The sequence below is a fragment of the Frieseomelitta varia genome, unplaced genomic scaffold, assembly GCF_011392965.1.
Source record: "Frieseomelitta varia isolate USP_RPSP 00005682 unplaced genomic scaffold, Fvar_1.2 scaffold_608, whole genome shotgun sequence".
Classification (NCBI taxonomy): Eukaryota; Metazoa; Arthropoda; class Insecta; order Hymenoptera; family Apidae; genus Frieseomelitta; species Frieseomelitta varia.
This window is the reverse complement of record NW_025110377.1, coordinates 35,673-48,605: the sequence shown is the minus strand read 5'-3', so window position 1 is coordinate 48,605 and position 12,933 is coordinate 35,673. Positions and strand designations below refer to the sequence as shown.

Genomic DNA, 12,933 nt, shown 5'->3' with positions numbered 1-12,933 from the left:
TCCACCGAGACGACAGGCAGCGCTAGAAACGAGTTTCCTAAGATTCTCGAAAGTTTCCTCTCTGTCCGTTGTACGCATGCAAAATCCAAGAAACTTGGATTAATCATTATCGCCTCTGTTTTTATGTCATAGATTTAAGTGGAGTAATGCTATCGGCCGCATTAACGAGAGTGAAAATTCGACCAAATATTTAAGCGAGTTAGAGATATCGTTGAAAGGGGGGGTCTTGCAAGCATTCGCGCAGTCTCTGTAGAACAAATCGGGCGAAAAAGTGCCACGATATTCGACGTGAGGTGAAGCCTAAGAGCACGAGAACAGAAGAAGCAAAGACAGTTTTTACTTCAAACATGCTTGCAGTTGTCGAAATAGATACGCAGCTTCGCACGAGACTCTTTGACGAGTGATTTCTCCATTTCTCAGAGTCGATCGACGGTGATCGAGAACGAAAGGTTCTTAAACGATATTACTATGATATATTGTGTATACGTTATATACGTATTGGAAGGATGATCTAAAAAGAATGTTTCTTTCGATATAAAGAACCTATGTTGTTTGTACATTAATTAAGCGGACGATGTTCGAAACACACTGAGAACGGTGATCTTATATCGCAGGATTCTCGGAGTGAGGGTGAGAGGGAGGACTTGGGAACTTGTACTCCGGGAGACTTGTACTCCGAGGGGCCTCCGTCTCGGACAAGGGCGCTCCTCGCTGCGCCATCGAGCCCCTGTTGCTGGAATTAATTCCGATCACTCTTGCTAAAACAATGGCTGCTACTTTCGATCAATATGACAAGTCCAGGTAAATGGGCAAGCAATTTTAGTCGTGTTATGTCCGACATCACGGAACCAATTATCGTTGTCCGATAAAGTAACAAACATAATGATATCCCTTTGGAGTTTTGTCTCGCTGACGCTGAAGAGACTCGCGTTAACCTCTAGAATTTACGTTGCAACTGTGTTTGAAAGTAACAGCAAAATATAAAAAAATAATAGTAAGAGTAATATTCTTATCCTTGTAAATTTGATACGTACGGAGTCTTAAGCTTGAATTTCTTTCTTTTTTTTTTTTTTTGGATTAGTTATCTTACTGTTGTGTTTTTCCCCCTTAGTTGGTATTTTGGTGCAATGTCACGACAAGATGCCTCGGATTTACTCATGGGTGAGAAAGAAGGCGGTGTGTTCTTAGTACGTGACAGCACATCAATACATGGGGATTTTGTTCTATGCGTGCGAGAGGACAGCAAGGTTAGCCATTATATTATAAATAAAATTCAGCAGGGTGATCAAATACGTTATCGGATTGGAGATCAAACGTTTCCTGATATTCCCAACCTTTTGGCTTTTTACAAATTACATTATTTGGACACAACGCCACTGATCAGGCCTGCACCTAAAAAGACACAGAGGGTAATAGCAAAATATGATTTTGAAGGCAATGACCCTGATGACTTACCTTTCAGGAAAGGTTCGTACAGTTTGATTCTTTATTTCAAATTTGAGCAACAGTGTCTCTCATATTTTAGTTACTGACTGCAATTAATAATTTAATCACGCTCTGCAGTGTTTAAGTTTTGCAAGTTTTTATATTTTGTACAAAATTTGTGATGTTTTCAGGAGAAATTCTTACAATTATATCAAAAGATGAAGAACAATGGTGGACTGCTAGAAACAGCCTTGGTCAGACTGGTTCAGTTCCAGTTCCATACGTTCAGAAGTACGAAGAAGACAGTCACTCTGTGATTGAAAATAACTCACGATTGGAAAGCGGAGGAAGTTCAACTACAAATTCTAATTCGATTTCTGCTTCCCAAATGTCCTATCCAGAAAGTGGACAGGGGACTACCCGCAGATCAAACATCCAGCGAACATTGCCCGCGTTTGCGAAAGTGAAACAAGCAAGGGTACCAAATGCATATGATAAAACTGCTTTGAAATTGGAGGTTGGAGATGTGATAAAAGTAACAAAGACTAATATAAATGGTCAGTGGGAAGGTGAATTGCACGGCAAAGTTGGGCACTTTCCATTCACGCATGTTGAGTTTGTAGATAACGAGACCGGAGAAGACAATCAGGAGATTTAATATTTTATAAGTCTTCCAGATGTGATGAGTAAAAAGTTGATTTAAAATGTTTTATGTTGGCAATTTAAGTTTATATCAGCAGCTATGTCTGTGTACTGGTACCTTGAAATCAGCCTATTTTAAAATTTTGCATACATTCTTTAACTTAGAATGTCAGACGTTTTTATTAATTGTTAATCATACAATAATGCAAAATTCATATGAATATTTTTTTACAAATCGTTTAACTTTTCTAGTCACAAGGTAAGAAATAATCATGCATGCATAGTCATATGTGTATGATGAGAGTTACAAAAAGACTCATTTCTGTTTTAAGCTTTGTACCAGTACATATTATGCTGCTTAGCCATAAGTTGTGCCACAGATGGAGCAACATTTTCTACTAGAATATTCTATTTAATGATGGAGCTGTTAACCATATTACAATTGTAATTATACATAAATTACACTAATTATATATTACTATGTAATTATATAAGTTCCGATTGCTAAGTAACTCTTTTTAAGAGAGCAGAAACTGTGAATTTATGTTTATAAGTGAATGGTATTATATTGTCATGATTGTAAGTTACGCAGTTTACTTGTTAATATGTAATTATACAAATTGCAAGGACATTTAATTTTGTAAAAATTAGCAACTTTGAAGTTCCGCTCTGTGCTATACATATTAATTTTATTGTAACTACAGTCATGCATGAGTTATTGTAAATTATATATTATCAATATATATATATATATATATATATATATATATATATATTAATTTCAATTGAAATATTTCGTGAATTTTTTTAAGAATAATAATTTGGAAGATTTTTTCTGTTCGACTTTAGAAACTAGCGTAGAAATATAGTTACGTATGTATAAATATATTTTAATATATATTACACAATTATATTTGTAAAAATTGTAATTTTATCGTAAATTTCAAACAATCATTTTCTAATATTTTTATATGAGAAAAAAAACTGGCAACTTTGGAGTTCTGCTCACTATGAATGCGTATTAATCATGTTTCGATATAATTATGTGTAAGCTGTATGTACGTTATGTATAGTTGTGTGAGAACAGAATTGTAATTTTCTGCATTTCTGGAGAGACAGTTGTAATTGTTTCTTTTCTATGATTCCAAAAAGGTACTTCCATCTTGAATCTTTAATAATGAAGATCATAAGATATTACATAAATTGTATAATTTGTACACAACTTTATCTTTATGATTACGTCGTATTTTCTAAAAAAAAAAAGAGAAAAAGAAAAAAGAAAATAACTCTAAAACCGAGTTACATACAAAAGAAATTTTATTTACATACAAAATGCTTGATATTAATAGTTAAATTCAATTATCTTTGTAAAACATTTTTAGAAAATCGATTGCGATTGTACATGAATTGTGCAAGTGATTTCTACAGTATATATTTACAAAATTAGTTCCAGAGTTTGAAGTGTGATCAATTTATCAGTTCCTAAATAATTATAGTTAACTTTCAAATTGGTCCTACTTTTGTTTCTTGTACAATTCATTAAAATTCACATAAACGATATTATTTCAAATTGTCAGTAATGTACTGTAAAAGGGAAGAGTACATTTCAACTAACATTATCGACAGATTTGAACAACAAAGCGGAATTAAAGTTGCAAAAGCAAACTTGTTCATATAATTGCGTGCATATTAATAAAGTATTAAGACAGTGCAAATTTTTATATATAAATTTGTAACACTTTTATATAATTTATATCTTAATTTTTAAAACATGTAGAAACTAAGAGTACAATAAATGAAAAATTAAGGTAAATGTTTTTATAAACATAATAAATATATATATATATATATACATAGACGATTTAATTTAGTTAATTTATTTTTATAATTCTACTATAAATAATCGACAGTTATTTATATATATACCTTTTCAATTTAATATTATTTAAAGTTAAGAACTTACAAAATAAAATTTAAATAGAAATAATGATCATTTTTTTTTTAATTTAACGATAGATTTTGGAACGGTGAACTTCTTGATTGGTTCATTTATCGATCTTTGTAGCTGGAAATTACCAATGAAAATGCATCTAGGTACGCATATACAGAGTGTCTTAGATATCAACAAATTTTGGCAGCACGTCTGGCAGATTATTTTAACCCAAAAATGTTACATGTCACCCTATAGCAGCTCGATGTGTCCTCGTCTTCGAAATGTGAAAAGAAATGTAGCATAAGCCATAAGTAATTAGATATACTGAAACTACTTAATTTTCGACGATTATCATTTATTTTAAATTACTTTTTTTTTACAGTGATTGATATTGGTTTCTACAAATTACTCAAAATGGTCACCTTCCACCTCACACGCAAGTAAATATGCTCTCATGCATCTACTGCATATTAGCAAAGTCGTTATTAATGGTACCAGCAACCTCTGATTTCCTCGACAATCGTGAAAAGTTAAGTGACTACTTCTAACTTATATCACTTTTTTCATGAGAAAGTAGACGTCAAGAGCCATGGTGTACACGTATGTAACGATTTTCCCACCCAAACGTACGTTGACAAATTTTGACGGTTAAGATCCGGGACACCCTATATAATTTGCTACGAGTACCATCTGTCCTTCCGCCATGTATATATATATCCATGAACTGTTCCCGCCAAATTTCTCAGTTCAGTAACTGCCAAAGAATGAGTGATAGTCGCTGCTAATGTGATTTACTTGCACTTTTGTTAAGACAGATAACACAGATAAATTGCATTTCTTAATTGCACATTCGTTGATCGACGCAAGAAACAGACGCAAGTACAACTTTACATAGTACGACTTTTTCTTTGGAAGTTTTTAACTCAACAAACATACCAAAATGTACGTTAAAGTAAGAACAATGGATGGCAAACGGGAGATGTTGTTAACCGTTTCAAGAACAATGGAAGTGGAAGATTTCAAGGTAAAACGAACGAAAAATGCTATTTTCAAATAGAGAAGCAATTTCTCAGTATTTTTCTTTTCTTATGAAATTTATAATTTCATACCTAATGTCTCTCTACTGCATTTTATGGCAGAGCTTTCAGAGCAGAAGTTCGTTGAATTTATTAAATACTCCATGTTTGTTAAAGATGTTCGTTTAAATGTTGCTACAATGCTTATTAAATTGCTATATTTTTGTCTGCTTAAAGGAACCTCCTCTGAGATAAAACATTTGCATTGGATTATATTTATATAAATGTAAATATAACAATATTTCATAAAAACTCTAATTCACAAAAATATTGTTTTACAGCGTATGATTGAAGAGAAGATGGATGTAAAAGTGGATCTACAACGATTATTCTATCGTGGAAAACAATTAGAAAATGATTATACATTACATGACTATAATATCAATATAAATGACGTGATTCAATTAATGATAAAGATACAAATTAGCGGATTAGAACCTACCTCCAGTAGCAGTGTTACTACTATTCCTAGTTTAAATTCTGAAAAAGAAATTGTAGATGATAATGGAGAGAAATTACTTGAAACACTTACTGAAAGCTTGTATTATAAAACTGGTGATGTAGTAGATTGCCTTAATCAAGTTTATGGAGCTTGGTTTGAGGCAATAATATCAAAGATTTTTAAAAAAGATGATAAAATTATTTATAATATGCAGTGGGAATTTGATGATAAAGCTCCACCTTTCAATGTATCTGAGTCATTAATAAGACCACGTGCAAGACATTTGTTACAACTTGACAGTTTAGAAGTAGGTCAAAAAGTGATGATTAATCATAATGTTGATAATCCTAAAGAAATTGGTTTTTGGTACGATTTTACAATATCGAATATAATTAAAAACAGGAAAATACAACTGATTGGGATATTACATATTGGACTGTAAGTATTATGCAGATACTTCGTTCAAGTTAGCACATTATACAGTTGAAATGTGTAATATGTAATTTGACAGAGATCAATCAATCAACAATTTGAAAGTGATACCTGGGGATGATATTTTTGCCATAGAAGAACCAAAATTTCTTAAAGACAGAACTGAAGATGAACAATACATGGTCAGTAAACGAAGACGTGTACAAGCTAATTGTGATGCATGTTTCGACAATCCTAACAAGAAATGCAGAGAATGTGGTTGTAGAATTTGTGCTGGGAAAGAAGATGAACATAAGCTTCTTTTATGTGATGAGTGTGACTCTGCATATCATATAGGCTGTTTGAATCCCCCGTTAACATCCATACCTGAAGAAGATTACTGGTATTGTTCGGAATGTAAAAATGATGAAAATGAAATTGTGAAGGTTAATTATCATATAATAAAATTTTATTTCGTAACATTTATAAAATTTATAAATTATAATTTTTTAAAGGCAGGTGATAAACTTAAAAAAACGAAAAAGAAAACATATGAAAATAGTAATCGTAGAAAAAGAAATTGGGATAGAGGAATGGCATGTGTAGGAATATCAAAACACTGCACTATAGTTTCAATCTATCATGTCGGACCTATTCCAGGAGTAGAAGTTGGAACGAGCTGGTTATATAGAATACAGGTAATTGAAATTCTTAAATAATCATCAATTATACTAACTTTGCATGTTTGTAAAAATTAAATTGATATTTGGAAAAATTAAATTGTATATGGTAGGTATCTGAAGCTGGAGTACATAGACCACCCATAGCTGGAATTCATGGAAAATCAACACAGTGTGCATTTTCTATTGTATTGGCTGGAGGGTACGAGGATGACATTGACAACGGCGATGAATTTATTTATAGTGGCTCCGGAGGCAGAGATCTATCAGGTACAATATTTGAGTACACAGAAATTTATATCTGAATTAATACGTCCTATTTATAAAGGAAACAAAAGAACAGGACGACAAACTTGTGATCAGACATTAACTAATATGAACAAAGCATTGGCTTTAAATTGCAATGCAAAATTCAATCCGAGAGTCGGCGCCACAGCGGAATATTGGAAAGATGGTATACCTGTAAGAGTTGTGAGAACCCACAGGCTTGCTAAATTCAGCAAATATGCACCAGAACAAGGCAACAGGTATTAATAATATTTTTTACTTTTATACTTACTAGTACATAGTTTTGATAAAAAATTTTTTTATTTTAGATATGACGGTATATACAAGGTGGTAAAGTATTATCCAGAAATAGGTAAAAGCGGATTCCGTGTATGGAAATTTTTATTAAGAAGAGATGATCCAGTACCTGCACCATGGACTAAAGCGGGTAAAGCACGAATAAAAGCACTCGGTTTGAAATTCATATATCCAGATGGATATTTAGAAGCAAAGGCAAAAAATGAAGCAAATGAAAATGAAATAAATGAAATAAGTAAAAAACGAAAATTACATATGAAAGAATCTGTTACTTCAAATGAAGAGAAACAACAGAAGAAGAGACAAAAATTCGAGGGTTATAAATTAGAAAGTGAAATAGCAGAATATATCGAGCAAGATCGGGCAAATGTAAAATTATGGGATGAATGTCGTAAAGCCTTACAAGATGGTAAACCTGCATTTTTGCAATATGTTTTAGAAAGGTACGTTATGACTTATCAAATTAATAGATATTAGTGGATTTTCAAATTTTAATAAATTTTCAATTACAGATTCACATGTCCCTGTTGTTTGGAACTCGTTTACAAACCTGTCACGACTCCATGCGCACATAATATTTGTCTTAATTGTTTGAAACGTAGTTTTTTAACGGGTAGGCGATGTTGCCTGTCATGTCGTTATTTCTTTAATGAAAATTATAAAATGATAGTTAATACATTTTTATCATCTGCTTTATCATTACTTTATCCAGGTTATAAAGGTGGCAGATAACTTCAATTTTGACAAAATAATACTTACATTTCTGAAATAAATTCTCACATGCCAATTCAAATTGCATTAAATAATAAATCTGGTTACAATTTGTGCTTCAGTAATGAAGTAATGTTTGGTATAATACATAGTTATAAGACGAGCAACATATCGTGCTCATTTTTATTTATATAAAAAATTTGTTAGTATCATTTTACAATAATAATTTTATTATAATATATTTGCAGTCATAAAATGACTAGTAATAATTAAATAACAATAATTATTATTGTAATAGTTATTATTATGTTAAGTTTTGATTTATGTAATTTCAAATTTTATATCTACAGGGTGGACCATTTAAATGGGATTATTTTTTTTTATTGTTATTTTTAGGGACGTAAATAAACTTTGTTAATAAAAATCATTCAGTACTGAGGGGACTATGGCAGTAATGACTTTTTGTAGAGGTTTCGAAGGCCTTTCTCGTTTTTCATATAGATCAAAATCTTACAAAATCACTACTGCCGTTATTATTATGGTGCCTTTAATATTGAATAACTTTTATTTTTTTATAGTTTATTCATGTTTTTAAAAACAACGGAGTTAAGTAGTCCCATTTTAAATTACTTAGATAGACCTCATTTAAGTGGTCCACCTTGTATATGTAATGCAAGGTTTATATATTGACTACAAACTATATATGTTTGCTCATTTATTTGTGTATGTGTGATGTGCTTCAATTTAAACCAATTGTACGTGGTTCTAATTTGCATTTTAATCAATCTGTACTGCTCTTTTTTAGTTAGCATAACATAATTTTCCACAATAAATGATATGAATCATGTTATTTTACAACGAGGTAAATAAATGTTTTTTATTACAATTGATATGATCTTATTAATTACACACTGAAAAGAAAGTTATTTTATTGATCTCTTTGATCGATAGATGGAACTATTTCACTTATCCATTGGAGATATTTGTCACTTCCATTTTGAATCTAAAATAAAATATTGTTCAACTTCCACCATACATTAAACTGGAATATACAATACTCTGTACATTAAAATATAATTGAATAATGCTTACAGGTAATGAGATCACCTCACAGACTTCGTATGGATGATTCTCCCTGTTCAAAATCAGTGCAATTAATTTTGAACATATACGTATAATTTAAAAACATCAGAATATGTATGTACTTACATTACGTATTTTGTTAATGTGTCCACAGTATCAGTTCTAGTTTTTATCATCTAAAAAATAAATAATACATATCAATAATTTAAACTTACTACCATTATATTTTACATATTACATCTTACCAATAGAAGTTCGCTATCTTCATTGATTTCATTTTTCCACTCGTACCTGTAATAATGTGCAAATAATGTTATCCCACTTTGAGGTATATACTCTATAGCGTGTATATGTATATATTATTATACTTACACTGACGTAAGCCCCGGTATAATATTAACGCAAGCAGCTAATTTATTTTTCACCAAGCCACTATAAATTAAATGAAACAATCTGTAATTATTTTTTCAGGGAGTTAATTTCCAATAGATTACAATCCTTACTGAGCCAATTTTTTAGCAACTTCCTGCGTCGGAACCGTTACGTATGCAACGGAATGAACTCCCGTGAGGCTACTCATGTTTCTGTAAGTAGCAGCAGTAATACCTCTGGATAAACAAAAGAACGTAACAATTCCTAAAATCGGCTTGCAGAACATAAGTGACATTTGTCCTGTTCAATGTTTTGAAACCGGTTTGGAACCCTTCCTTACCGACTTGAACGTTGCTTCAGAAGCAGCAACTTCATGTATACGCACTTTAAAATATCGATTAGTCGAAGGCAAATATCTAAGTAAAGTAGAATTATTTTGAAAAATAAGCAAATGGCGGTCTTTTAACGGAAGAATTTACTTCTTTGCTCCGAGAGAGATCAACTTTGAAGGTTCACGCAAATTGACGAAACTAAAATATTTAAAAAGTCATACGCCATTTTATACTAGGTAACATTAAAAATAAATAATGTGTAAAGAGACGTGTGATTTAATGGATGTACGTATGTAAGTTTATTTAGCTTGAGGTGCTACCATTTTCGACGCAATGATTTCGTTAATCGTATGAATTTGACGAGTTCAAAAAGTACGTAATATTACACTTATTAAAAGTACATAATATTGGTTGAATATTACAGAGAATTAAAAGAAAGCATCTAAAATTTATTAACTATAAATATAATTATATATATATATATAAACTATACTAAATATATAAATATATATTAAAAATTATTAACTCTAAAATTTATTAACTATAAATATATTAAAAATTTATTAATATATATTCTTTTTTCAGCAAAATCCATGGAACTTTGAATTTAACTTTTGTTATTTCTTCCAATTTTCTCGACAGTCCAACATATATATGAAACATGAAAGATATGCAAAGCTTTTTACGCAAGCACATTCTCAGTTTCTTTTAAACCGATAAAATGATGTGTTAGTACACGTTGATGTACTGATAAAAAATACACACGATAATGTTTGTACATCTTATATTTAAATATATTGATAATACATAGTAAGCAGATTTACATAAATTATGGAAGACACGGATTTTTATCTTACTTCGTAGAATCACATAAACATTAAGCGTTAGTCAATGTTTTCTTTTTCTTTTTTCAAGAGAGAGTTCTTAATTACGCTTACTGTAATTCACTTAATACTCGTAACTGTAACACTTACATATATATATCGTGTGTAAATGCGTTAATGTTACTTAATTTCAAACACATATGACATTACGTTCTTAAACGTATTTTGCACTCGATAGTTTTACTCATACGGATGATGTATTGTATCGACGATTCACTTATCGATAAACTTAAAATATTTGTTGGCAATTTTTAGAAGTATTCAGATACGAGTAAGTTACTCGAATTATTTACATAATTAATCTCCTTCCGGAATCCAATATACATGGATAAAAAGGAAAATCAATGGATCTTTGAACTTTGTGCCCGTGTTTAATTAAAAATCTTTTTTTATAACTCACTGTTTTGTCAGAGTAGAAAAATTAAACGACAGTCTATTCCAGTGTTTTCCTTTTTTTTTTTTTTTTTGCATTATTAGCCTTTTTGAAACACATTCTGTAAATTAAAGTATCAAAAAAAGAAAAGTGCTTGGATGAGTAAAGATCATTTTTTTAAAGTCGCCATCATATTGTTTCCTTGCTAATGTGTAAGATTTTTAACTCAATATTTTCCAGATATCCATTGGGATGGATGAAATTCAACATTTTAACCAGCTGTTCAGCATGTTTTCTTTCTACATGTATATCAGAAGTTATGGTAATTTCATATCTAAAAATAGTGGAACACTGAAGTTATAGAGTAGAAAATCGACGCTTGACCAAACTTTCCCGTTTCTCATTTTCATGCGAGTATTTCCAATTTTTCTTTCTTCTTTTTTCTTTTTCTATGTTTAATTGGGCAAGTAGTATTCCCTCGGAATGTATTCTGGCTTTGGACTACTCGGTTCGATTCCGAGCAACTCTCCCATGAACGCAATGTAAGTGATGGCCAAACGCAACGTTTCGATCCTTGAAAGTCGTTTCTCGTAAGCAAAAGTTGGTACCTAAGAAGTAAAGATTGCCCGATAAACTTGAAGAATATCAATGCAATCAGTGGACTTCAAATATTCATGCATTGCACGAGAAATTCAAAAGCGCCAAGGTACTCGTATTTCTTTAGCTTAATGTTTATAAAAATATATACATTTACAATTGAATAATTATAGGGATGAAGGTTAATAAAGCGTAACAATTAATAACAAAAGATAATCTTACTCACACGAAATTAACAATATAATCACAGGGGCCACGATCGCAATAACAATCAACGCGTTATTTTTGCAACTCACTTTTCTGCGTAACTTGTCAAAAGCTTCGTTCAGATTGAACATTCTACGCCTCTCGCGGATATTCGCTGCTCTCCTTTGTGAAACAGTCGCCACACGACGCCTTGGTTTCTTCGTGGTGGACGATGGGAGATTCGGAGATCTACCATTGGGTGTATAACGACTGAAATTATTTTTCGTCAATAGGTAACCGTAACGAAATATCTAGTCTAGATATTTCTCGTTTCACTCATTCATTCGTACTTGTTTCATTCAGGATTAGTAAACTTCAACGTCCGAAATCATCGCTACGATTTGTCGCTGCGCGAATTAAAATTACGACCCGAAAGGAAATATTTATTGCGATGAAGAGATACGTTTAGGGGAACTGGTACTTACCTTTGATGCAATAACGCACAGGGTTGTCTGTATAATCCGTGTTCGTTCATATGAGAGTGCGAAGGAGGTGGTGCTTGGTATAATACGGAACTGTCCCACATCGGGTAGCTTCCGAGCTCGCCGCTGACGTATTGCGACATATCCGCTGTAATCACCTATTTCATTTACTTACGTTTACTTTTATTCGCTGTTTCTTATTAATATGAAAGAAACACTATGTCACAATCGTGATATTCCAGTTTTTGTCATTAATTAAACATACAAACAGAATTGGAGAATTAAATATTAATTCAAATTTACACAGTATCAAACGCTGAGAAAAATACAAGGTATTTAATTAACATTTCCTTCTTTATGTTATAATTCAGTAAATGACATTGTAGTAAAGTATGCTTACATTCATCACAAGAATGTTACATCAATCCAAAGTTAAGCTTATTTACACGCTATATAACGTTACAATTGCAAGATTTTGATTTCCTTGTAATTACTATATACTCACTGGTGCTTGATTTCCATTGATCTCCCACAGCGGTTCGGTGTAACTCATATCCCGGGTTCTGTCCAGCGGTGAACGAACTCAGGAGGATCACTTGGTGTTTCCGTTTAAAAAAAAAAAATAATGAAAAAGAATACGTCGACGCACAGGTCAAGTAAAACGTTTGTTACCGGGACGAGTGTCACCTTCAATCTGAGGATGCTGAAGATATCCTCAT

General features: G+C 31.6%; 4 protein-coding genes across 7 annotated transcripts; 2 read left to right on the top strand and 2 right to left on the bottom strand.

The window, feature by feature from the left end:
• Positions 1-29: 29 nt before the first annotated feature.
• Positions 30-3,782, top strand: LOC122534516 (adapter molecule Crk). Of its 2 annotated transcripts, XM_043665223.1 has the most exons (4): positions 30-449; positions 615-801; positions 1,112-1,467; positions 1,617-3,782. In XM_043665223.1, exons 2-4 carry the CDS (start codon positions 767-769, stop codon positions 2,081-2,083), a joined length of 858 nt encoding a protein of 285 aa, XP_043521158.1. In that variant the 5' UTR covers positions 30-449; positions 615-766; the 3' UTR covers positions 2,084-3,782. The 2 variants fall into 2 exon arrangements, with proteins under 2 accessions (XP_043521158.1, XP_043521159.1); XM_043665224.1 differs by lacking the exons at positions 30-449; positions 615-801 and adding an exon at positions 827-994.
• A 1,075-nt stretch (positions 3,783-4,857) lies between these two features.
• Positions 4,858-8,791, top strand: LOC122534521 (E3 ubiquitin-protein ligase UHRF1-like). The gene is made up of 8 exons (XM_043665233.1): positions 4,858-5,024; positions 5,358-5,956; positions 6,030-6,375; positions 6,445-6,627; positions 6,723-6,879; positions 6,938-7,136; positions 7,206-7,637; positions 7,707-8,791. The coding sequence occupies exons 1-8, from the start codon at positions 4,941-4,943 to the stop codon at positions 7,924-7,926; spliced, it is 2,220 nt and encodes a 739-aa protein (XP_043521168.1). The 5' UTR covers positions 4,858-4,940; the 3' UTR covers positions 7,927-8,791.
• On the bottom strand, positions 8,608-9,728 carry LOC122534522 (protein CutA homolog). Its single transcript, XM_043665234.1, has 6 exons — positions 9,492-9,728; positions 9,361-9,420; positions 9,234-9,279; positions 9,115-9,164; positions 8,998-9,040; positions 8,608-8,908 (listed from the first exon to the last, which is right to left on the bottom strand). Exons 1-6 carry the CDS (start codon positions 9,653-9,655, stop codon positions 8,834-8,836), a joined length of 438 nt encoding a protein of 145 aa, XP_043521169.1. The 5' UTR covers positions 9,656-9,728; the 3' UTR covers positions 8,608-8,833.
• A 1,623-nt stretch (positions 9,729-11,351) lies between these two features.
• LOC122534527 (protein Fer3) lies at positions 11,352-12,796 on the bottom strand. 3 transcript variants are annotated; one of them, XM_043665270.1, is made up of 4 exons: positions 12,720-12,796; positions 12,218-12,372; positions 11,773-12,002; positions 11,352-11,557 (listed from the first exon to the last, which is right to left on the bottom strand). In XM_043665270.1, the coding sequence occupies exons 1-4, from the start codon at positions 12,765-12,767 to the stop codon at positions 11,451-11,453; spliced, it is 540 nt and encodes a 179-aa protein (XP_043521205.1). In that variant the 5' UTR covers positions 12,768-12,796; the 3' UTR covers positions 11,352-11,450. The 3 variants fall into 3 exon arrangements, with proteins under 3 accessions (XP_043521205.1, XP_043521207.1, XP_043521206.1); XM_043665272.1 differs by having other exon boundaries at positions 11,843-12,002; XM_043665271.1 differs by having other exon boundaries at positions 11,773-11,981.
• Between the last annotated feature and the right edge of the window lie 137 nt (positions 12,797-12,933).